Source organism: Orussus abietinus, unplaced genomic scaffold (genome assembly GCF_000612105.2).
Source record: "Orussus abietinus isolate OABI.00-Male unplaced genomic scaffold, Oabi_2.0 scaffold128, whole genome shotgun sequence".
In the NCBI taxonomy this organism is placed as follows: Eukaryota; Metazoa; Arthropoda; class Insecta; order Hymenoptera; family Orussidae; genus Orussus; species Orussus abietinus.
Genome location: NW_019394281.1, coordinates 202,593 through 227,806, shown reverse-complemented (window position 1 = coordinate 227,806; position 25,214 = coordinate 202,593). Strand labels below are relative to the sequence as shown.

Genomic DNA, 25,214 nt, shown 5'->3' with positions numbered 1-25,214 from the left:
AAATGCACGTAGACGCCCCCACCCTCCTAGAGTTTATGGTGGTTAAGACTTAAGGGTGTCTTCGGAGCAAGAAGAGCCCCCAATCCCTAATTCCAGAGAGCACCCTTCCCGGATAAGGGAAGACTCTTGGGCATCGGAAACTTCCATCCTAACGAGGCCTGTCCTCTCGAGGTGATGATAATGGCGAAGATGCGTCTCGCCACCCCCGGGATGCAAAAATCGAAAAAAAAAAACAACCACCCCCTTTCCTACCCAACTGAAAATGGAAAATTTGCCCCGGTGGGAAATCGGATATATCGGTTGCTTCGATTTTTAAATCGATATCTAGATTGCGAGGCTGGGAGATAGCGAAGACGCGTCTCGTCAACCCCCACTTGCAAAAATCTAAGAAACCAAACACCCCCTCCCCTACTCTGCAGATATATGGAAAATGAAATTTGTAATATGTAAATCGGTGGTGGGAAATCAGATATATCAATCGTTTCGATTTATAAAGGTATATTCAAATTATGAAGTTTAATGATGGCGAAGACGCGTCTTGTCAACCCCGACATGCAAAAATCCAAAAATCAAACACCCCTCCCCCCCTACCCTGCAGATATTTTGAAAATTAAATTTGTAATATACAAATCGGTGATGGGAAATCAGATATATCGATTGTTTTGATTTATAAAAGAATATTCAAATTATCGAGTTTGATGATGGCGAAGACGCGTCTCGCCAACCCCTAAATGCAAAAATCCAAAAAACCAAACACCCCCTCCCGTACCCTGCAGATATTATGAAAATGAAATTTGTAATATGCAAATCGATGGTGGGAAATCAGATATATCGGTTGTTTTGATTTATAAAAGGATATACAAATTATGAAGTTTAATGATGACGAAGACGCGTCTCGCCAACCCCTACATGCAAAAATCCAAAAAAAATCTCGTCCCACCCCTACCCCTCTGATATATCTTTTTTATCATTTTCCCGTTATCAGAATGATCTGCCAAGGACGAAGAACTCGGCCGCGCGAATCCAAGATGGCGGCTGCCGAGAGTCTCCGAAGAGTGGGTCCTCCGGAGGGTGGGTGTCCTCCAGGGGGTGGGGGCGTTAATAGGTCGAGGGTCCTGCAAGAGGACGACGCTCTCGGCTTTTTAAACGCGAGCGGCCGCGGAAAAGGCGGGGATTTCGAGGTTAGGGGCCCCGAGACGAGCGAGGGGTGCACTCGCCCCCGGCGTCTCTCGACGCCCCCGCCGTGAACTCCCCTCGCGGGGGCAGACGAGACGCGCGGGGGTGGAAGTCGAGGGTCGTAATCACCGGCGTTGCAACAATGCACCGCCCGGGGCGAAAAGCGTCCGCCATTTTCGCCCCCACCCTTGCCCACGAAAATATCTCGCCCGATAAACTTCCGGTTTATTAAAACTCAACCCCCGAATCGGGATCGAACGCCTCCCTTATCGGACCTTTGGGTTACGGGATAACGACCAGTTTTTTTTACCCACTCGATTAGCGCCTTTGAAGGACGCGATATTTGGCTGTTCCAGGAGTTTGCGAACAACCTTTTTTGCGGTAAATTTATTTATAGTTCATTGCATTTTATAGTTGCAATCGTATTAGTGTCTCTAGAGGACGCGATATTTAGCTGTTCCTGAGTTTGCGAAGAACCTTTTTCGCGGTAAATTTATTTATAGTTAATTGAATGTTATAGTTATTATATATAGTCTTATTAACGCCTTTGAAGGACGTGATAATTGGTTGTTCCAGGAGTTTGCGAACAACCTTTTTCGCGGTAAATTTATTTATAGTTCATTGAATGTTATAGTTGTAATCTTATTAACGCCTTTGAAGGACGTGATAATTGGCTGTTCCTGAGTTTGCGAACAACCTTCTTTTGAGGTAAGTTTGTTTATAGTTAATTGCATTTTATAATTCCAATCGTATTAATGTCTTTGAAGGACGTGATATTTGGCTGTTCCTAAATTTGCGAACAACCTTTTTTGCTGTAAATGTATTTATAGTTCATTACATTTTATAGTTGCAATCGTATTAGTGTCTTTGGAGGATGTGATCTTTGACTGTTTTGCATTTTATAGTTGCAATCGTATAAACGCCTTTGAAGGACGCGATATTTTACAATTCTTGAGTTTGCAAACAACCTTTTTTGCGGCAAATTTATTTATAGTTCATTGCATTTTATAGTTGCAATCGTATTAGTGTCTTTGGAGGACGTGATCTTTGACTGTTTTGCATTTTATAGTTGCAATCGTATAAACGCCTTTGAAGGACGCGATATTGTACAATTCCTGAGTTTGCAAACAACCTTTTTTGCGATACATTTATTTATAGTTCATTGCTTTTTATAGTTGCAATCCTATTAACGTCTGATTCTTCTAGGTTATGGATACTTCTGGATGTCCATCGGAAATACGGATATTTATTTACGCAACGTCAAGTCTCTTTTAGAACGATTTTTTATGGACATTTATTTTGTTTTCGAGAATAATGGCACGGAATTTATTAATGATAAAGTGAGAGGGAACGGAACAGACAAAATAACTTTTTGGTGCGACGAGAATAATAATTCGGCGTTTAGGGGTGTTCTCAAGGTCTGATTATTCTAGGTTATGGACACTTCCGGGTGGCCATCGGAAATCGAGCCGAGTCAAATGTCCCGCGAGATATAAACGAGTCGAGGATTTCCTTAAGGGGGGGTTGACATTTCCGGCTGAAAGAGAAAGAGGGTTTCACGATTTCCGAGAGAGATACTTGCTCCTGGGGAAAGTTCGTTGAATTCCATTAATATCGCTCCCCTGGGAAGAAGTCATGGGGGAATTTCCCGCGAAAACTCCCTAGGACGGAAAGATATTAAAAATCGAACTGACCTTCACGCAAGAACACTAATGGCGGATATGGCGCCAATGTTGTATGATAAGAATAAAAAGAGGTCACAATAATGTAATTTTATGACCTTTTTTGGTAGAACTTCGATATATATGTTTATATATGAACTTATGTGTGTGTGTGTATATATATACGTAACAAAAAGTGAAAATATTTATAAAACTTTTCTCCAAACTGGGTGCACCGAATTATCTGAAATTTTAACACATGATTATGGAGGCCCTATGGAAGAAGTAAAAAGAAATGAAAAATTAGGTTAGGATTGCGCACGTGTTAAAGAGCTGCATCAACATTACACTCTAATTGGTTTCATTCATGAGAACAATCATAACCACCAGTTTACATGTTTATAGATATCTTCAAAAGATGATATTTATATATATTTTCAGAAAATGATGTTTAAAGTATTTTAAAAAAATGATCATAAATATTTTGAAAAAAAAATTATATTTATAGATATTTTCAAAATTTTAATGAAACGACATGGGTATCAGGACCTTCCTTACAGCCTCCATATTCATGTTGCAATGTTTGAAACAATTCGATACACTCAGTTCGATGAATAATTGCGAATAAATGACTTCTCAGATGCAATTCTCGTACCACCTTAAACTATTTATTTCTAGGATGGTTCTCGCTTCCGTCATCTTTTTGTTCGTTATTGTCCCGTCTCTCTTTCATTTGTATACAGAAAGTAACTGAAATGAATGACTTCTCAGATGACACTTTCATACCACCTTAAAGTATTTATTTCTAGGACGGTTCTCGCTTTCGTCATCTTTTTCCTCGTTATTGTCCCGTCTCTCTTTCATTTGTATACTGAAAGCCTTCTCTGCTGATATGGCGTGTATGGTAAAAACGCATTTATGACCTCCAATCTACATGCAGTGTACATATCCCTGGAGGCGAGTCGACCTGTAATCCCGACCCGGGATTAGCGTTTTCCGCAAGGCGAAAACCAATCTCGAAGTTGGTGCGGAACTCCCGCAGCTCGATAACTCCTCTATTGATTCAGATTGCCTAATCAATCCCGGCACGATTAGGCGATGTTATCAGAGCACGTGCGTGACGTCACTGCCGAAAGATATGTATGTCTGTACTCTTAAGGTGAAGTGAAACCCCCTTCAAATTAGTCGATTCGAATATAACACTTTTTTAAGGGTATTTATTGTACGAAAACGACAGGTGGAGTATGACATTTGATACAATACCCAATATAATTCAACACAGCTGTCGATATAAAAACGAACTTCGCCAACGTAGGCATTTAGAAAAATCTTCTTTATCGACGTCGATCAAGTTCCTCGACATGTTTCACTTCACCTTAAGAGGATATGAAATGCGCTAATAAATTTAATCGACGTCGATAAAGATCATTTTTCTAAATACCTACGTGATTAACGTTCGTTCTTATATTGACAGCTGTGTTAAAAAAAGTTAAAAATAATGTAAAATCCGAATTTCAAGGCGATATCGATTTTGAATGTGCGATGTACCATTGGAAGGCCTTCAGAAAATTTCCGCGGCGTCTAAAAACTTCACCGAAGAACTGACACTAGGTGCATAAATTCCGACAAATCTTGAAAGAATTACCTTGAGAAGAGAAATTCATTGAACCAAAGACATATTCCTTTGGACAGTACCAAAGACATATTTCGTTAATTCAAAAAATAACCATTCCACTGGGAATCAAATCGCATAAATTGGACACGACAATTCTTCCTAATCGTGACAACTTATTTGCGCCAAATAATTATTCTCTGACTTAAATAAAATATTTCTTTGGTTCAATAATTTTCTTTTCCTCAGTGTAGAAATAATACAAGTATGGAATTTCGATTTTCAATTTTTCAGGGTTATCATTGGGAGGTTTTTGGGGGTTGTTTTCCATCCCCGAAGAGCAGAGGTGCGGCGAACCGCAGAGGCACGTAAATAAAATATTTCTTTGGTTCAATGATTTTCTTTTCCTCGGTGTAGAAATAATACAAGTATGGAATTTCGATTTTCAATTTTTCAGGGTTATCATTGGGAGGTCTTTGGGGGTGGTTTTCCATCCCCGAAGAGCAGAGGTGCGGCGAACCGCAGAGGCACGTAAATAAAATATTTCTTTGGTTCAATGATTTCCTTTTCCTCAGTGTAGAAATAATACAAATACGGAATTATTTTCAATTTTTCAGGGTTATCATTGGGAGGTCTTTGGGGGTGGTCTTCCATCCCCGAAGAGCAGAGGTGCGGCGAACCGCAAGGCACGACTCGGCAGTCCGTGTTGCGGTTCCGCTGCGAAAAGTTCCTCCCGTAGGCGGAACCGCGTCATTAGCGACGGAATCGTGTAGCTGCGGACGGGTATGTCAAAATTTACCAGGGACACCCCTCTTGGACGTTAATTATGCACGTCCGACTGCAACGACGTGCGCACCCCTCGGGGTGGCCAAGTAGCACTGTTTTCTTTTTTTTCACTTTTTTTACAAACATGATTTTCAAGAGGCTTTCCAAGAGACTCTAAAAATGTTTCAGTTGTTCCTCAGGCACCGCGGAACGTGGAATGTTCGTATATTAATCGTATATAAATGTTTATTGAACGTATGTTAGATGTATATAGATATCTATGAACTCTACTTTAGATTCACTGGCCAAGTAGCTCTGTTTTCTTTTTTTCTCTTTTTTCACAAACATGATTTTCAAGAGGCTTTCCAAGAGGCTCTAAAAATGTTTCAGTCCTTGCCTAGGCACCGCGGAACGTGGAATATTCGTATATTAATCGTATATAAATGTTTATTGAACGTATGTAAGATATATATAGATATCTATGAACTCTATTTTAGATACATACTCAAAGGATAGATGTCCGGACATGATACGTAATATATACGTATATCGTAGATATCTACAATAGATGGTCTATAGATATTCATATATATTTGGAAAAAAATTAAATTCATAACACTTTTCGAGCAGAGTCTGTTTGAGAACTTGTTCAGTACAGGTATGCAGACAAATCCTATTGTTTTTGACACAGAAAAATTTCATTGCATTTTCATAAGTCTGTGAAAGCTGAATATAAACTATGAATTTAATGTTTTCCAATAGTTTAGGTTTCTATACAGATTATCTAGACTTCTATGATATATATACTGAAAATATAGGCGCTAAAAAGATTTACATATATATTCGCGGGATATTTTTATTATGCATGCCATAGATAATGTATGTTTTCTATACTCTTGTCCTAATTTGTATTGTCACTATAAGCATATTATATATATTATAGATAGCATATTATATATAGATAGGAAGAACTGCAAGGCGTAAAGAGAGATAGAGAAATAGGAAGAACTGCAAAGTGCAAAGAGACAGAGAGACAGGAAGAACGGAAACGTGCAAAGAGAAAGAGAGCCAGGAAGAACGGAAAGGCGCAAAGAGAAAAAGAGAGACAGGAAGAACAGAAAAGTGCAAAGAGAGAAAGAAAGACAGGAACAACGGAAAAGTGCAAAGTGAGGAAGCAGAACGGGAAGAACGTCAAGGTGCAAAGAGAAAAAGAGAGACAGGAAGAACGGCAAGGCGCAAAGTGAGAAAGCAAAACGGGAAGAACGTCAAGGTGCAAAGAGAAAAAGAGAGATAGGAAGAACGGCAAGGCGCAATGAGAAAGAGAGACCGGAAGAACGTCAAGGCGTATAGAGAAAGAGAGACAGGAGGAACGTCAAGGCGCAAAGAGAAAAAGAGAAACAGGCAGAACTGTAAGGCGCAAAGAGAAAGAGAGACAGGAAGAACGTCATGGCGCAAAGAGAGAAAGAGAGACAGAAAGAACGGCAAGACGCAAAGAGAGAAAGAGACAACCGCTCAGTCCCCGAGACCGAACATGAAGTCGGAACGCAAATGGGCGGCCAACATTAAAGCAGCGAATGTAGAGGAGGGAGGGAGACAGAGAGGGAAAACAAGTAAAGTTGGCGACAATGGCAATTGTCCGGCCGAGCGGAAACGCGTTGTTCGCCGGAAACCGGGGAAAAGTTTAATCGTCCCGGCAGACTGCGAGTCGCCGATAAGGACTTGGAAAATTCGGAAACGCGACGGATAAGAGGAGGGAGGAGCTTATTTGTTCCCGTCGTGACGCAAGTGTATGTACACTGTGCGATTACCCTGCCATATTTCATCCGCTCCCTTTATTTCCGTTCTTATCGAGCTGGCGAGAGTATTGAACCTGAGGGATCGAACGGCGGGTTCGATAAGTCTTCGTTTTTTACACGAACCTCCTATCGTTTTTGCACAACGTGTTCTCTTCTTTTATTTCCTATCCTGTGCAGTTTGCCTCGAAAAATGGCGCGACGTTCTCCTTTTCGAGCCTCGATTTGTTCAACTTTTAATCCTTAAGGGGTTATACCCCTTTGAAATTTTCAAAAAATCAAAAAAATTGTTACGCCTTTATTTTACGCGTTTTTTTGTAAAACTGCATTTTAAAAATCGGTGGGCACTCTAGCTCCGCCAATTTTCAATCAATCGTCTTGATTCTATTTTTATTTTATTCGTGATATGTTTATCTAGCGAAATACCTATGGTTTTTTCAATGTCTTGATATTCGCGTTTTTTATGCAACATTATCACGTGTTAAAGTTTCTATATCACAGTTTGATATCACCATTAAGGCCGCAGAAATTGAATGTATGAAGGAAAATAGATCGGAGGAGACTGAGCGCCATTCCCCATGCATATACAAGCCTTTGTACCTCCGAAAGTCTCAAAGGGTTAAATTGCAACCCGCCGATAATTCCACGGCCGACTTCATCGGCAGCCGATTTGAATAATGGCGGTAACGCCGATTAAGTGCTACAATTACGCGACTCGTCCATTACACCCGGGACGGGAGAAATTTTCGCCGACCACGTTGTCCGGTTCGGACTCGAAGTCCTCGTGGTTTCGCCCTTAATTAATTCACTTTGCACCGGACCCCGTGTCTAATACCGGATATAGGGATCCTATGGAGATCCGGCAGTGCCCCAGGGTGTAATGGATTCAAGTGTACTCCGAGTTTCCATGTATAGGGTGGCCCGATAAGGAAAGAAGAGCTTTGTCTATCCTCTTGTCCTTATAGTCTGAACAGTTAGATTTTCACGAGGAAAAAATTTCCTCACTTCTTCGTCCTTATGGTCGTCCTTATAGTCTGAAGAGATCGATTTTCGCGAGGAAAAATTTCCTCACTTCTTATACTTTACTCTTTGAACACGGAGCCATTTCGACATATGGGCGAAATTCGGCTGACCGTGCGGGCAATATTGGACCAAACGTCGGGCGCCTTTCGGCGCTCTTAGTCGCCAAAGTGTTAAAAAAAGTGTCTTATTTAAATCGACTGATTTGAGGGGAGTTTCACTTCACCTTAACAGTTCATACAGTTGGATAGGTCAGGCAGATTGTGATAGTTCGATCCAATACCCTTAACCATTTGAACACGGAACCAATTCGACATATGGGCGAAATTCCGCTGACCGTGCGGGCAATATTGGACCAAACGTTGGGAGCCTTTCGGCGCTCTTAGTCGCCAAAGGATAAAAAAAAGTGTCTTATTTAAATCGACTGATTTGAGGGGAGTTTCACTTCTCCTTAACAGTTCATACAGTTGGATAGGTCAGGCAGATTGTGATAGTTCGATCCAATACCTTTAACCCTTTGAACATGGAGCCATAACTAAAAAATATTTCTTTGGCACCTGCAAATTAAATCCAAGAAACTGAGGTCGTCATATCACACCGCCTTATCAGAGTGCATCCAATTAGAAATTGCATTCAAATAACGTATTCATTTCAGAAATTAACATGTGCTAAATGTCTTATCAGAACTCACAAATATTTCATTGGCCCATGCAAATTAGATCCAGGAAATTTTGGTCGCCGTATTGCCCCGCCTTATCAGAGTACATCCAATCAAAAATTGCATTTAAATAAAGTATTAATTTCAGAAATTAACATGTGCAAAATGTCTCATCAGAACAACAAAACATTTCTTTGGCACCTGCAAATTAAATCCAAGAAATTGAGGTCGTCATATCACACCATCTTATCAGAGTGCATCCAATTAGAAATTGCATTCAAATAAAGTATTAATTTCAGAAATCAACATATGCAAAATGTCTTATCAGAACAACAAAACATTTCTATGGCACCTGCAAATTAAATCCAAGAAACTGAGGTCGTCATATCACACCGCCTTATCAGAGTGCATCCAATTAGAAATTGCATTCAAATAAAGTATTAATTTCAGAAATTAGCATATGCAAAATGTCTTATCAGGACTAAACAATATTTCATTGGCACATTCAAATTAGATCCAGGAAATTTTGGTCGCCGTATTGCCCCGCCTTATCAGACTCCGTCCAGCGCGCAATTGCATCTATTTGATAGTAGCCATCCGATAGCTCCGAAATTGACTAGGTGCATCCCGTGCATGTGTCAAGGCTCACCTACACGACATTTCGCCTATGTATCCGCGAGGTACATAACTCGGTAGTCGGACAATAACCCGGGTGGAGTTAGGCAGCTCGTCGCATTCCCCGAGGGTCGGTAACCATTTTGCAAGTACCCGAGACAAAGGGTGACCCCGGTGTACAGCGGGCCTAATGCCGCTTGATGTATGAATTTAATTAAGTAATTGTACAGAGGTGTGGTATGTGCATTAATCACTGCCCCGATGCAGTCTCTCTTCCTCTCAGATTCCCTCGTCATCCGAGTGAGTCCCTTTGATTTTAAACAGCATTCCACGAATTTTTTCCCAACTTTTTATCAATATCTCAAGCGACAAATTTCTTACAATATCCCGTAGATTTTACTTGAAGATATCTAAAATATTTATTGACAAAATTTCCATGACATATTTAGCATTAATCATTTATTAACACGGCTCGAAATTACATGGAAAAAAATAATTTAGTTATCATTACTATAGGGACATGGTTAAAATACCGCGGGAAGCAAAACCACACAAATGGGGAAATTTAAGGTGAAGTGAAACACGTCGAGGAACTTGATCGACGTCGATAAAGAAGATTTTTCTAAATGCCTTCGTTGCCGACGTTCGTATTTATATTGACAGCTGTATCGAATTATAATGGATATTGTACCAAATGGCATCCTCCACCTGTCGTTTTCGTAAAATAAATATCAAGAAATTGAAGTAAAACTCCAGAAATCCTCTGGATTCATGGTTTCTGAGGCCCTAATAGACTGCAGAGGGACCCCCTGCGCCATCTGTGATTTCCAGGTCAATTAAATTTTCACTCCAAGACCTCGTATTCCCATCGTTTTGGCATAGAAGCGGATACAACACTTTTTCTGCCTTTATCCCGTTCAAATGCGAGTTTATCGATTACCAGAGTGTTCTAAATTGTCGTATAATTGTCCTGACCCTTTCGTTTCTCATATCAGAGCCTTCGATAATTGTATATCGATCGAAATATGAGAGCTCGACGCCATTTTGATTCTGGGCTGGGCTGTTAAGAAATTTTTTCCAAAAATCCAAATTTTGAATGTGACAGGACAATTCTTAGATGGTCAGGAGTGATGTGTCAAAGTTTCGGACGGTTTGGTCCAATACCCTTAAAAAAAAGTGTTGTATTCGAATCGATTGATTTGAAGGGGGTTTCACTTCACCTTAAGTACATGAAGAGGTTAGAATACGCACATAAGAATTGAAGGTTTATCCGAATGAAGAGAAATTCGGACCTTGGAAAGGAACAGCACCAATCGGGAGGGGTTTCGCAGGGTGGGAAAGACGCCAGAACAAAGGGGGATGATTTTCGACCTCGAGGGTGGCGGAAATTGGGCTGGATCGGGTCATCCCCTAATTGGGCGGTGCACCGGGAGGATATTGCGGTCACCTTCTCAGAGAGCTGGTAGCGCAGTGAAAATATATCTCTGGTCGACGAAGGGGTTGCCGAGCAAGGTCGGTGGGTGGAAGTGGGCGGAAGAAGGCGGAAGTGGGTGGAACTAGGCGGCTCAGGGGGTGGCGGGCGGCGAGCAGGACTAACGAAAAAATCACTTTCTAGAAGAAAAATTCTTACGTCGAATAATTTATTGGCTGCTATCAATAAAATAAGATTAAATACAATTAAGGGATTACACCACTATGACGCACACCAAAATTGCGGTTTTTTCAAGAATTTTTTTTTAAGTGTTAAAACGTTTTTATCCAATTGGGTTACAGTAAGGTATTATTCTACTATTAAACTCGCTCACTGCGAAAATCGGTGATCGTGCGGTGGGCAGGTGTATAGGTGTAAACGCGTTTTTCTTAAAACTGCATTTTAAAAATCGACGGGCACTCTAGCTCCGCCAATTTTCAATGAATCGTCTTGATTCTTTTTTTTTATTTTGTTCCTGATATCTTTATCTAGCGAAATACGTATGGTTTTTTCAATGTATTGATATTCGCATTTTTTATGCAACATTAATTAACGAAATTTAGGACAAAATACGTATCTTTCCTTTCGAATCGATGCCATTTTGTGAAAAATGCGTATTTTTGAAAACGGCTACGTAAAAATCGGAGACCATGCAATTTAGGCGTGTTACTTAATTCCGCACTCTTTTCCGTCTCCTCGCCGACCGGAAACGAATTAGCGCCGGACGGGAAAACATTTCCGGTAGATTGTGGGATTCCCTGAGATTGCGCTGATCGGATGGAAAAAGAGGGAGAAGAGGGAATTGGGGAAAATTCGGGAGTGGTGGCCGTTCGTTTAATTAAACCGAAATTTACGAACCACTCCGACGTGGACCATGTTAGGTTAGGTCCAGAATCGCGACGAACTAACGACCGCAAGTAAATTAAACATATTTTCCCCGAAATGTAGAGCTTTTACAACGTTTCTCTTAATTAGAGGGACGGGAGTAAAAAAAAGAAGTAAAAAAGACTGTTAAAACACCTTTAGTAAATTAAATGTATATCTGAGAAAATCTTGCCTTTCATGGATTTCCTGTTTTATTTAAGATGGTGAATGAAAATAAATCCCGGGAAAGATTGTTGTAACTTTCGAAGTAAATTATCAGCATTTTTTAAAAATGGAAGTTGGGATTTTGCAGATCTTTTTTATTTATCGAGATTGAGCTTAAAGATTTCGCGGGAAGTTATTCCTTGAAACTGATAAACAAATACACGATTCTCCATTTTGGCTCCTGTTACGATTTTGGGAATCATCTATACAGGATTTTCATGTTTTTCGCATTGCGGAAACAGTTCGCGGACGATGAGGAAAGTCAAATCTCGGTATAGGTAGAGAGAAACTCAAAAAACGTCACCCTATGCCAAAAAGTAGCTAACGATTTTCCTCATAACACTTCGATGTCAATTTTGCCAAAAAGCACGTAAAGGCGTCTGACGTTTGGTCCAATATTGCCTGCACGCTTTCAGGAATTTCGCCCTTATGTCGAAAGGGCTCCGTATTTAAAGGGATTTTCTCCATAACTCTCCGATGTTAATTTTTCCAAAAAAATCCACGACACTCCATTTTGGCTCCTGTTACGATTTTGAGAATCATCTCTCCAGGATTTTCATGTCTTCCGCATTGCGGAAATAGTTCGCGGACGATGAAGAAAGTCACATCACGATATAGGTAGAAAGGAACTTGAAAAACTTCACCCTTTGCCAAAAAGTAGCTAACGATTTTCCTTATAATTCTTCGACGTCAATTTTACCAAAATGCACTTGAAGGCGAGCGACGTTTGGTCCAATATTGCCTACACGCTGTCATGAATTTCACCCATATGTCAAAAGGGCTCCGTATTTAACACTAGAACTTAGGGTGGATTTTTTTTCTATAGGATGGGCCATTTGAAACCAGTCATTTTGACTGGTCTTGGGAGTTCTAGTGTTAAAGGGATTTTTTGCATAACCCTTCGATGTCAATTTTGTCAAAAAGCACGTAAAGGCGCCCGACGTTTGGTCCAATATTGCCTGCACGCTTTCAGGAATTTCGCCCTTATGTCGAAAGGGCTCCGTATTTAAAGGGATTTTCTCCATAACTCTCCGATGTCAATTTTGCCAAAAAAATCCACGATACTCCATTTTGGCTCCTGTTTCGACTTTGGGAATCATCTCTACAGGATTTTAATATCTTCCGCATTACGGAAATAGTTCGCGGACGACGAGGAGAGTCAAATCTCGGTATAGGTAGAGAAAAACTCGAAAAACGTCACCCTATGCAAAAAAATAGCTAACGATTTTCCCCATATCTCTTCGATGTCAATTTTGTCAAAAACTCTTGCCAAAAACCAGTGATCGACTGTCCCATAACTCTTCGCTGTCGATTTCTTTACAAAGTGCACTTTTTCGCGAGATTCTCGACAGGAAGAGGAGGGAGAAAAATTGGAGGATGACTAATGCGGCTTTCCGGTCCGGGAGCAGTAAACAGCGTTGCTCACCGAGTAAACAACCCGTTGTTTGTGAGCACAGACAGCTCCTATCGAAGGACAAATATCGATAAGCCAGCAAGGATCGACCAGACCTTCCCTCAGGAAATGTCCCGACGATTCTTCGACTCAGTTTCGAAAGCCCATCCGAAGTCGAAGCTCCTTCGACAAAGCTACCTCCGTTTGGAATTAGCTCGACATAAATTCTGAAAGAAATACAAATTGATTTATTTATTAATAAAGATGCCTTCGGCGAACATTGTCTCTTTGAACTTGACGCATTTGGTATTTTTCGTACTTTTGTGCGATTTTTGGATGCATCCTTGCTGTGCGAAGTGTCCTGCGGGAAATGGCCTCCCACTGGACCTGAACCAGGTTTGTGAAAATGGTGGAAATAATTTAAAAGTTTAATTTTTTATACAGTAAATCCTCATTTCTAATCGTAACCTAATCCGGTGAATTTTGAAATAGTAATTCCTCGAGCGATTTTCGGATTTTGGGATGAATTCTAGTTAGGACGTTTTAGTAGAAAAAAGTCCATTGAACCAAAGAAATATTTTTTTAATTCATAAAATTATTTGACTAAAAAATATCAAGGAAATTGACACAATTCCGAAGTAATGTTGCATCCAATTTATTCGAGCTCGTTTGAGTCAGATAATTATTCTTTCAATTAAAAAAATATTTCTTTGGTACTGTATGAAGAAACATTTCTTCAGTTCATTTACGTTTCCCTCAGTGTATACATGTTGAAATTAACAAATTATTTCTTTGGTACCGCATGCAGAAATATTTCTTCAGTTCATTTGTTTCCCTCAGGGTAGTAATGTTGAAATTAACAAATTATTTCTTTAGTACTGTTTGAAGAAATATTTCTTCAATTCATTTGTTTCCCTCAGGGTGGAAATGTTGAAATTAACAAAATATTTCTTTACTAATATATAAAGAAATATTTCTTCAGTTCATTTATGTTTCCCTCGATGTAGAAATGTTGAAATAAACAAATTATTTCTTCGGCACTGTTTAAAGAAACATTTCTTCAGTTCATTTGTTTCCCACAGGGTAGAAATGTTGAAATTAACAAAATATTTCTTTGGTACTGTATAAAGAAATATTTCGTCAGTTCATTTAAGTTTCTCTCAAGGTAGAAATGTTAAATTTAACAAATTATTTCTTGGGCACTATTTAAAGAAACATTTCTTCCGTCATTTACATTATTCCCTCAGGGAAGAAATGTTGAAATTAACAAATTATTTCTTTACTAATGTATAAAGAAATATTTCTTCAGTTCATTTATGTTTCCCTCGGTGTAGAAATGTTGAAATTAACAAATTATTTCTTCGGCACTGTTTAAAGAAACATTTCTTCAGTTCATTTGTTTCCCTCAGGGTAGAAATGTTGAACTTGACAAATTATTTCTTCGGCACTGTTAAAGAAACATTTCTTCAGTTCATTTATGTTTCCCTCAATGTAGAAGTGTTGAAAAGGATAAGGTTTACTTTTATTTATACGTTATGGGGTTCCCTCGAAAGTCTTGTCGAATCGTTATCGACTTCTGGGTCGATTGATTGACAAATCGGATTTATGGTCGACGTGGTTTCGAAACTGTCGATTAATATTCATGATTCCATACGAGCTCGTTTGTCACGTCAATGATCGGGGACAATTTCGAATCATTTGCATTAAGGGCAACAGAGGATTACCGAATGCTTTGACATGCTCGTATCGAGCTATCGTGATTTCCTATCGGCGACTGATAGCGATGTCAAAAGTGACCGAGACTCATGCAAATTCTTAAGGGGATATGAAAGTGGCATCCGAGGGGTCGATCGTTCATGAAACTTTTCTCCGAAGTTAGCGTACCAATTTGTTTCAAATTTTACCACATGAATAAACAGGCCCTAAGGCAGGTCCTGAAACTCGGGAAATTTCATTTTTTATAAAAAATTTTCAAACTAGCCATTAACAAATTAGATGAAAATTGAAATTTCATGGGCGTCAAGACATCCCTTACAACCTCCATATTTACGTTGTAAACTTTGAAACGATTTCATACACCCAGTTCAGAGAAAAGTTTCATAAACGAGACCTCTAAGTACGCACTTTCACATCACCTTAATGTGTAGTCGTCCTGAGTGCAAATCTCAAATTTTTGACACAAATCAATCTAAACAGTGCACAGAGAAAAATATTTGGTTGATATGATTCAATTCTTTAGTCAATAATCTTCAATTGATCACTTCAAGTATTGTGATAGGTCACGTTAAATATGAAAGTAATTTGGTACACCAAACTCAATTTATGTTTCTTCTGTCAAAAACAAATTCTGGCTTCCTCATAGAATCGAAAGAGACGTAATTAGAGCACATTTATATGCAACATTTTATCGATAAAATTTATATTCAACAATTTTAGATTTTAAAATCCTCCATAGCCCTCGTTATTTAAAATGAAAAAAAAACCATGAAGAGTATGAAAATTGTTCGATAATGATTAAGTTTCTCCTTTCAAACAAAAATTCTGGTTTCCTCATGAAATCGAAAAAGACGTAATTAGAGCAATTGCTTCACTCAGTTTTCCGATGAGTGGTACACTGGGAGACATCAATGCCCTCCCGTCCTGCATAGACGATGCCGTATCTGCAGAGGAGGCATTTATGTCCGCCATTGTACATGGTGATGGGCAATTGCCTCTGTCAATTAAAGTAAAAAAAAAAACATGAAGAGTATGAAAATTGTTCGATAATGATTAAGTTTCTCTTTTCAAACAAAAATTCTGGTTTCCTCATGAAATCGAAAGAGACGTAATTAGAGCACTTGCTTTCACTCAGTTTTCAGGTGAGTGGTATATGGTGGCGGGCACTCCTGTGACCGGAGGCGAATTGAGCAGATGCGGCCATTACATGGTAAGGAAGACCTCGGAGAGTACCTTCACCATAAGGTACACCGCCATTAGCCACAGGCGAAACCATCCCGTGGCTTTCCTCGTAAACGGGACGGTGGCCCGTGACGTCACGGGAAGTTGGCAGCTCGAGGGGTCTAATAGGATTCTCGGTAAGAGCCTCTTTCTACAAAATATATGCTATACCACCGCAAAATATATGTCGAAGACATTGCGAAATTTTCGAACGTCTCTTTCCCTTTTTTTCGAGTGTAAGAAATTTTTTTTATTACCTTCTAATGGTGCTAAAGTATTTTCTAAATACATGAGACTAGGTGTTGTCACTAGCTAGTTGCCACGAATAACGATCATTATTGCAAAATACATATTGAGGCCATTACGAAATTTCTGGACGACTCTTTCACTCCTTCCATGGGAATGAAATTATTTTTTGTTGTTTAGTAATAGTAAAGTGTACTATCTAATCTCTTATTCTTTCTATACATTACGTATATTTTCTGTATTATCTATACTCCTCCTTTGTTCAAATTAATCCAACGTAAAGAACATCATTTATTAAGTTAAAATAATATAGTTATAGTGACTCCATATTTTGCGAAAAAGGAAACTGCAAAACCACATTTCAAATTTCGCGCCGTTTTTTCCTTGTTTCCATCGCCATAAAATACGTGATTTATCCGAACCATACCTCGTAAAGTTAATTTTTTTTCCTTATCCATTACTAAGTGAATAATATAAGCACTAAATAAAATAATGCCATTACAGTGACTCTACGCGTTTCGAAAAAGGAAACTGCAAAACCACGTTCAAATTTCGCGCCATTCCTTCCTTGTTTCCATCGTCATAAAATACGTGATTTATCCGAACCATACCTCGTAAAGTTAATTTCTTTTTTCCTTATCCATTACTACGTGAATAATATAAGCACTAAATAAAATAATGCCATTATAGTGACTCTACGCGAAAAAGGAAACTACAAAACCACGTTCAAATTTCGCGCTATTCCTTTCTTGTTTCCATCGCCACAAAGACCTGATTTATCCGAACTATACCTCGTAAATCTCATTCTTTTTCCCTTATCCATATGTACTACCTAATCTCCTATTCTCTCTATACATCCCGTATATTCTCTGCACTATCTACGCTCTTTCTTTGTTGAAATTAATCCAACGAAAGAAACGATCCTTCCAGGGCCATTCAGACACATAGTAGTCTCCGCGGATTACGGATCCTTCCTGGCCATGTTAGTCTGTGCAGAGGACAGCCAGGACCTTCCTGGAAGGAGATTTGCCATGATCTGGTCCCGAGGGAGGCGATTATCCTCTAAAGTCCTCCAGGACCTCAAGGGGAAGCTCGCCGGATATATCGACGAGGCCAAAATCCTCACAGCGAGCCATGACAATTGTCAATCATGATCTCAAACCACAGACAAGGGGATTATCTCTCATCACTCATCTCAGATCTATCGACTAATTAGGTTATGTCAAGTGGTTTAAAATATTCTCTCGTTTTTGAAAGTCAATCTTAAAGTAACGTTACAGCCTAAACCCGGTTACGTAACAATAATATAACCGTTACATAACGTTTGTAACATTGAATATAACATACATATAAGATGTATAACATACGTATAATCTACATATAATATGGATAACATACGTATAACATACAAATAATATGTATAACATACGTATAACATACATATAATATGGATAACATACGTATAACATACATATAAGATGTATAACATACGTATAACATACATATAATGTGTAATATTTACGAAAAATTCTCTCGTTTTTGGAAGTCAACTTTGAAATAACATCACAACCCAAACCCGGTTATGTAACAATATTATTACCGTCAAATAACGCTTGTAACATTCAATATAACATACATATAAGATGTATAACATACGTATAACATACATATAATGTGTAATATGCACGAAAAATTCTCTCGTTTCTGAAAGTCAACTTTGAAATAACGTCACAACCCAAACCCGGTTATGTAACAAGACTATAACCGTCAAATAACGCTTGTAACATTCAATATAACATACATATAATATGTATAACATACGTATAATATACATATAATNCATTGAATATAACATACGTATAACATACATATAATGTGTAATATTTACGAAAAATTCTCTCGTTTTTGAAAGTCAACTTTGAAATAACGTCACAACCCAAACCCGGTTATGTAACAATAATATAACCGTTACATAACGTTTGTAACATTGAATATAACATATATATAACATACATATAATATGTAATATGCACGAAAAATTCTCTCGTTTCTGAAAGTCAACTTTGAAATAACGTCACAACCCAAACCCGGTTATGTAACAATAATATAACCGTTACATAACGTTTGTAACATTGAATATAACATACGTATAATATACACATAACGTGTAATATATAGGAGAAATTCTCTCGGTTTTGAAAGTCAATTTTGAAATAACGTCACAACCCAAACCCGGATACGTAACAATAATATAACCGTTACATAACGTTTGTAACATGTAATATTACATACATATAATATATAAGCAAGATTTGTATTACTATTTCCTCCGCAGCCATATAGGACTCTTCTAAAACGAATGATATAACGCATACATAACATATTGGCAACATACTACATGTTATGTTAGTACTAGGTAACTGCAATGTTAACAAATTCGTAACAATGTTACCAAACGGTAATAATTCGACCTTATATGATATTAATGTATCTTTTGAATAACATTTGTTATGTATCATGTTATTCCTGTGTTATGTAGTCGTAACATATAGTACTTGGTGGGAAGCCGATTACTAAATGTTTATAACCCTGAGAAAAAATACTTTCATTGAAATAAAAAAATATTTCGTTAATTCAAAGATTAATTATTTGACTCAATTGAACTGGAATAAATTGGACGCAAGGTTTCTGCGGAATTATAACAATTTATTTCAGTTTATCCGAGTGAAATTCTTTAAATTAACAAAATGTTTCTTCGGTTCGATGGATTTCTTTTCTCGGTGCAGTAATTTCAGTAAAACTGTAATAAGGAAACGACAGGACTTATCGAATGATTTAATATGCGACTCACGTTTATGTCAGTCGAAACACGATTTACTGATAAATTTTTATTTCCACGTGTACTGTTTTTCTTAGTTACCTTTGTTACGGAATTAATTATATTCGCTTACTAATTATATCGAAAATAGTTCTTTTGAAAGACTTGTAAGAATGTTTACTATTTTTAAAACGTGCCCGAGCAAATCTATGTTTATCGTATAAATGTATATTTATTTAATGATTTTATTGAATTATGAAGATGCAACAAATTTTTTGTGAATAAATCACTACACTGAGAAAAAGGTGTCATTGAACCTAAGAAATATTCCATTAATTCAAAGAGTGATTATTCAACTGAATTAAACTGGAATAAATTGGATGAAATATTTCTTCACGATAATGACAATTTATTTCAGTTTATTCGAGCCAAATAATTATTCTTCGAGTTAACAAAATGTATTTCTTCGTTACCGTTCGAAGAAATATTTCATTGGTTCAATGAATTTTTTTTCCACATTATTTAATATAACCCAGACAGCACAAATATACAGCACAGAGGTTCATAGGATATTCTTTGAAAATATTTCAATATTAATAGGATATGGATTTATGTGCTATGTACATTTTTTGAACATAGGATGAACGTAGTTTTGGTCAGTTTTTTATATTTTATATATATTTAACGAAATATTGTATGAACATGGAATCAAAATGTATAAAATAATTGTTAACTTTAGTATTTTAATGTTATATTACAAACCTTATGTAACACTTGTAGTATTTATAGAATAGTATTCCATATTTCAAATGCCTAAACCAATATTGTATATATATATACATTTATAAAACATTAAATATTTATACTATATCTGGGAAACATTATCATATGTACGTAATCTAATATTGTACTTAAAATATCATTCCAATGTCGAATATACATGAGGAATATTTTCCAACTTTTTTTCTATATTTTATGAATATTTTATGCTGTCTGGGAATCGAAGATTACCCAATCGAATCCTCCAGCTGTTTCTATTCCGAATTTTGTTCCGGATAATCTGCAAATAGAAACTGTTAAAAAAACGTTGAAACGAATTTCCACGAATAATTTCATGATCATGACATTACCTAACACAGCCATTCTGATTACACAATAAAATTCACCATCTGTGTCCAATCGACGATTCATTCCGAGTGATATACGTGTACAAACGGCATAAATCATCGTAATAGAAACATTCTTCCAAGTCAGTAAACGCGGATTTATTTCCCCCGAAAACCGGGCACGAGTTTTCCAAAATGGCGATCGTTTACAGCTCGTAACGACGTCGGCGTCACGCAGCACGTACAACGGATGACATTAAAGCCGACTTCGGCCTATTTCAGTCGCAATTGCGAAATCCAAACGCACTCCGAAGGCGCACGTGAACAGAGATAAACAATCGCGGAGTTACGACCCCCGTGCGAATTGTCACGTATTACTAAAAGAGATCCACCTGATCGAGAGAGGTTTAGTACCGACTGGAACGCCGACCCGGCCCGCTGCCTCTTCTTCCACTAGCGGCGTCTAGCTCTGTCTCTCTCCCTCCAGTACTGACCACCATGAGTGCGACGAGGACGAAACACTGCACTTTCCGCCCGGAGGCGGTTGTCGCTCGCGGCTGGTTTTCGTTTTTGCTGGTTTCCCTATTAGCAGCGAACTCGCTTGCGATTTGCCCACCCAGCAGCACTACTCGCCTCGACTTGGAAAAGGTAATACTACCCTAGTAGCACAAGATATTTGACTAATATTTGAGAGTAAGATCGATTAATGGAGGTTCTTATCAGTTCGCAGGAGAATGGTACATGGTAGAGGGAACCCCCGTGAAGAAAAACAGCGTCAGTACATGCGCTCATTTCCTGGTAAATCAGACGTCATCGGATACCTTCAAGATAAAGTACACTGCAATTAGTCACAGGAATAATCAGCCGGTCACCTTTATCGTCGATGGAACGGTATCCGATGATATCCTCGCGCAATGGCAATTAGTTGGCTACAAGGAGGCCTTTGGTAAACAATAAGTCTATTTTCCAATTTTTCATCGCATCACGTTTTCCCAAGATTCCCTAAAATGTTCAAAATGCGTAAAAAGGGAATTCCCAAAAGTTCCGAAGAAATTCCAAAAGCACGGATCGATTCCCAAATATTACCTATATTTTCCCTATAGTTCCTACATTTTCCTGAAAATTCCCAAAATTTTCTGTATTTTCATAGAAGTTCCCAAAAATTTCTTAAATTTCCCTTAAGGTTTTCTAATTATTTCCAAATGTTCCCGAGAAAACCTCCACGTTTTCGAACATTTCCAAAACTTCAGAAACATTCTCAATTACCTTTGCTTGTAGAAACCAATTATTAAATTAACTCGGGAAATTAGAAATTATCAAGAGGTCGATAACTTTTCCTGGAGGATATACAATATTATTAGAAATTTTATTACTCCGCTTATAGTTCACTCCGATTTAGAATCTTTTTTACCGACGTCGATCAAGTTCCTCGACATGTTTTACTTAAGGGGATGTGAAAGTGGNTAATATCACAACATATGACGCTGATTAAAAAAATCGCGAGCCAGACTCATTGCCCTAAAATGTTTCCAAAATTAAATCACAGCGCAAGAAATTAATATTTAAAAAATATTTGCGAGTAAGATCGATTAATGGAGGTTCTTATTGGGAGGTCTATATCGTTCTTATAGTCTTGAATTCAATTAATGAAATTATTTTTTATTAATTTTAATTTAACCCTTTGCGCTACAATGACCAGCTAGACTCATTACACTAAAATGTTTCCAAAATTAAATCATAGCGCAAGAAGTTAATATTTAAAAAATATTTGCGAGTAAGATCGATTAATGGAGGTTCTTATCAGTTCGCAGGAGAATGGTACATGGTAGAGGGAACCCCCGTGAAGAAAAACAGCGTCAGTACATGCGCTCATTTCCTGGTAAATCAGACGTCATCGGATACCTTCAAGATAAAGTACACTGCAATTAGTCACAGGAATAATCAGCCGGTCACCTTTATCGTCGATGGAACGGTATCCGATGATATCCTCGCGCAATGGCAATTAGTTGGCTACAAGGAGGCCTTTGGTAAACAATAAGTCTATTTTCCAATTTTTCATCGCATCACGTTTTCCCAAGATTCCCTAAAATGTTCAAAATGCGTAAAAAGGGAATTCCCAAAAGTTCCGAAGAAATTCCAAAAGCACGGATCGATTCCCAAATATTACCTATATTTTCCCTATAGTTCCTACATTTTCCTGAAAATTCCCAAAATTTTCTGTATTTTCATAGAAGTTCCCAAAAATTTCTTAAATTTCCCTTAAGGTTTTCTAATTATTTCCAAATGTTCCCGAGAAAACCTCCACGTTTTCGAACATTTCCAAAACTTCAGAAACATTCTCAATTACCTTTGCTTGTAGAAACCAATTATTAAATTAACTCGGGAAATTAGAAATTATCAAGAGGTCGATAACTTTTCCTGGAGGATATACAATATTATTAGAAATTTTATTACTCCGCTTATAGTTCACTCCGATTTAGAATCTTTTTTACCGACGTCGATCAAGTTCCTCGACATGTTTTACTTAAGGGGATGTGAAAGTGGCATCCGGAAGCTCAATCGTTCATAAAACTTATCTCAAATCATTTCATACATTAAAACGTGAATATGGAGACCCTAAGGTAGGTCCTGAAAGTCGCAAAATTTTATTTTTTATAAACTATTTTTAAAATACCTATAAACAAATTTGAAAAGAATTGAAATTTCATGAGTTTCAGGACCTCCCTTATAGTCTTCCTATTCACGTTGTAAAGTTTCAAACTATTCGGTAAACCGAGTTGGGAGAAAAGTTTTATAAACAAAACCTCTTTGACGCCACTTTCACGTCACCTTAACCTTAATAACAATCTGCTTTCAGGACCCTTCAAGCACGTCATTCTTTCCCCGAATTATGATTCCTCCCTGGCAATGATCGTCTGCGGAAATGGGAATCCTCGATTCATTCCTCGAGGAGAAATTGCAATGATCTGGTCGAGACAGAAGACATTACCTGAAGCGGAATTGAATGACTTGAAAACGAAACTGGGAGAGTACATCGATAAGGAAACCTTGCTTCCGGTGAACAATATCAACTGCTGATACGTCCATTTTCCTGAATCCGCATTGTTGTAATCATATAATTGCGCAATTTTGCAACCATACAATTACAGCACCCTAAAACCGTCCTTATATATCAACAATGAATAAGTAAAGTGCTTACAGGTCCGAAAAGAGTACCTAGTTACAGTGTTTATGTACCTGTATACCAGGTTAACAGCTGATATATCTAAACTATATTTTTGCAATTTCTTAATTACAGCACCCTAAAACCATCCTCGTATATCGACAATGGATAAGTAAAGTACTTACAGGTCCGAAATCAGTACCTAGTTACAGTGTTTATGTACCTGTATACCAGGTTAACAGCTGATATATCTAAAGTATATTTTTGCAATCATACAGTTTTGCAATTTCTTAATTACAGCACCCTAAAACCGTCTTAGTATATCAACAATTGATAAGTAAAGTACTTACAGGTCCGAAATCAGTACCTAGTTACAGTGTTTATGTACCTGTATACCAGGTTAACAGCTGATATATTTAATCTGTATTTTTGCAATTTTTTAATTACTACACCCTTAAACCATCCTCGTATATCGACAATGGATAAGTAAAGTACTTACAGGTCCGAAATCAGTATCTAGTTACAGTGTTTATGTACCTGTATACCAGGTTAACAGCTGATATATTTAATCTGTATTTTTGCAATCATACAGTGTTGCAATTTTTTAATTACAACATCATAAAGCCGTCCTAATATATCAACAATGTATAAGTAAAGTACTTACAGGTCCGAAAACAGTACCTAGTTACAGTGTTTATGTACCTGTATACCAGGTTAACAGCTGATATATTTAATCTGTATTTTTGCAATCATGCAGTTTTGCAATTTCTTAATTACAGCACCCTAAAACCGTCCTAGTATACATATGTGATCATCATATATGCATACTTCAATTTCTAAATAGACAGTTTTTTTCTTGCGAGCTATATCCCAATAATATATTATAAACATTAATATCACAACATATGACGCTGATTAAAAAAATCGACAGTATGGAATAAAATAAAATGAAATATTTTTCTTCGTGAATGTGACTTTTAAAACCCTCATGGAAATATACATATATAAAAATATATTGCTGATATAAAACACTATGTACGGAAATTGACAAATTTCGGCCATCTCATATAAATAAAATACATATAAGAATTTGTCATTAGAAGTATACTCCCAGATATATTTTATTCATATGAAACAGCAAAAAGTTATCTATTCCGGTACATATTTCTTCTAAATAATCAATATATTTCGTCGTATACTTTTAATAAACACTGAGAAAGAAATGTTCATCGAACCAAGGAAATATTTGGTTAATTCAAGGAATTTGACTCGAATATATTGAATGCATAATTTCTTCGGAATTACGACAATTAATTTGTTTAGTTTAAAGAATAATATCTCAACCATCTTATGCTCAATTAAATTCGAATAAATTGAATGCACAATTTCTTCGGAATTATGATTATTCATTTGAGTTTTATTAGGATTTATTAGAATTATGATTATTCATTCGAGTCAACTACTTAGGATAAAATAATTATCAGTTAAATAATGTCTATAAAAAGAGATACTCAGGATAAAATAATCATTGATTAGAACATTATTTTACGTCACAGCCTAATTTGCATCTCGCTTCAATTACTCAGTGCAGAGGATATTCATTTTTCTCGAGGACTTTCTCCCGCAGGACTCTACGGAGCAGATAAAGGAGATCGAAAGAGAGAGAGGGAGAGATGGAGAGAGCGAAACCG

The 25,214-nt window shown here is 37.5% G+C and overlaps 3 protein-coding genes across 3 annotated transcripts; all 3 read left to right on the top strand.

Moving 5' to 3' along the window:
- Positions 1-1,028: 1,028 nt before the first annotated feature.
- Positions 1,029-17,590, top strand: LOC105694700. Its single transcript, XM_012415610.1, has 6 exons — positions 1,029-1,071; positions 4,744-4,817; positions 4,907-4,980; positions 5,067-5,232; positions 16,105-16,327; positions 17,367-17,590. The coding sequence occupies exons 1-6, from the start codon at positions 1,029-1,031 to the stop codon at positions 17,588-17,590; spliced, it is 804 nt and encodes a 267-aa protein (XP_012271033.1).
- A 3,062-nt stretch (positions 17,591-20,652) lies between these two features.
- Positions 20,653-21,317, top strand: LOC111674438. The gene is made up of 2 exons (XM_023434941.1): positions 20,653-21,008; positions 21,084-21,317. Exons 1-2 carry the CDS (start codon positions 20,859-20,861, stop codon positions 21,315-21,317), a joined length of 384 nt encoding a protein of 127 aa, XP_023290709.1. The 5' UTR covers positions 20,653-20,858.
- Positions 21,318-22,168: 851 nt separating this feature from the next.
- LOC105696339 lies at positions 22,169-23,953 on the top strand. Its single transcript, XM_023434940.1, has 2 exons — positions 22,169-22,387; positions 23,218-23,953. Exons 1-2 carry the CDS (start codon positions 22,183-22,185, stop codon positions 23,436-23,438), a joined length of 426 nt encoding a protein of 141 aa, XP_023290708.1. The 5' UTR covers positions 22,169-22,182; the 3' UTR covers positions 23,439-23,953.
- Positions 23,954-25,214: the final 1,261 nt, after the last annotated feature.

Excerpts from the sequence above, each read along its gene's own strand:
- LOC105694700 (XM_012415610.1), top strand. The coding sequence starts at position 1,029 with ATGGCGGCTGCCGAGAGTCTCCGAAGAGTGGGTCCTCCGGAGG. Across the intron at positions 4,981-5,066 it reads GCGGCGAACCGCAGAGGCAC|GGTTATCATTGGGAGGTCTT; the intron begins GTAAATAAAATA and ends TCAATTTTTCAG. Across the intron at positions 5,233-16,104 it reads AATCGTGTAGCTGCGGACGG|TTTTCAGGTGAGTGGTATAT; the intron begins GTATGTCAAAAT and ends GCTTTCACTCAG.
- LOC111674438 (XM_023434941.1), top strand. The coding sequence starts at position 20,859 with ATGAGTGCGACGAGGACGAAACACTGCACTTTCCGCCCGGAGGCGGTT. Across the intron at positions 21,009-21,083 it reads CTCGCCTCGACTTGGAAAAG|TTCGCAGGAGAATGGTACAT; the intron begins GTAATACTACCC and ends GGTTCTTATCAG.
- LOC105696339 (XM_023434940.1), top strand. The coding sequence starts at position 22,183 with ATGGTAGAGGGAACCCCCGTGAAGAAAAACAGCGTCAGTACATGCGCT. Across the intron at positions 22,388-23,217 it reads TGGCTACAAGGAGGCCTTTG|GACCCTTCAAGCACGTCATT; the intron begins GTAAACAATAAG and ends ATCTGCTTTCAG.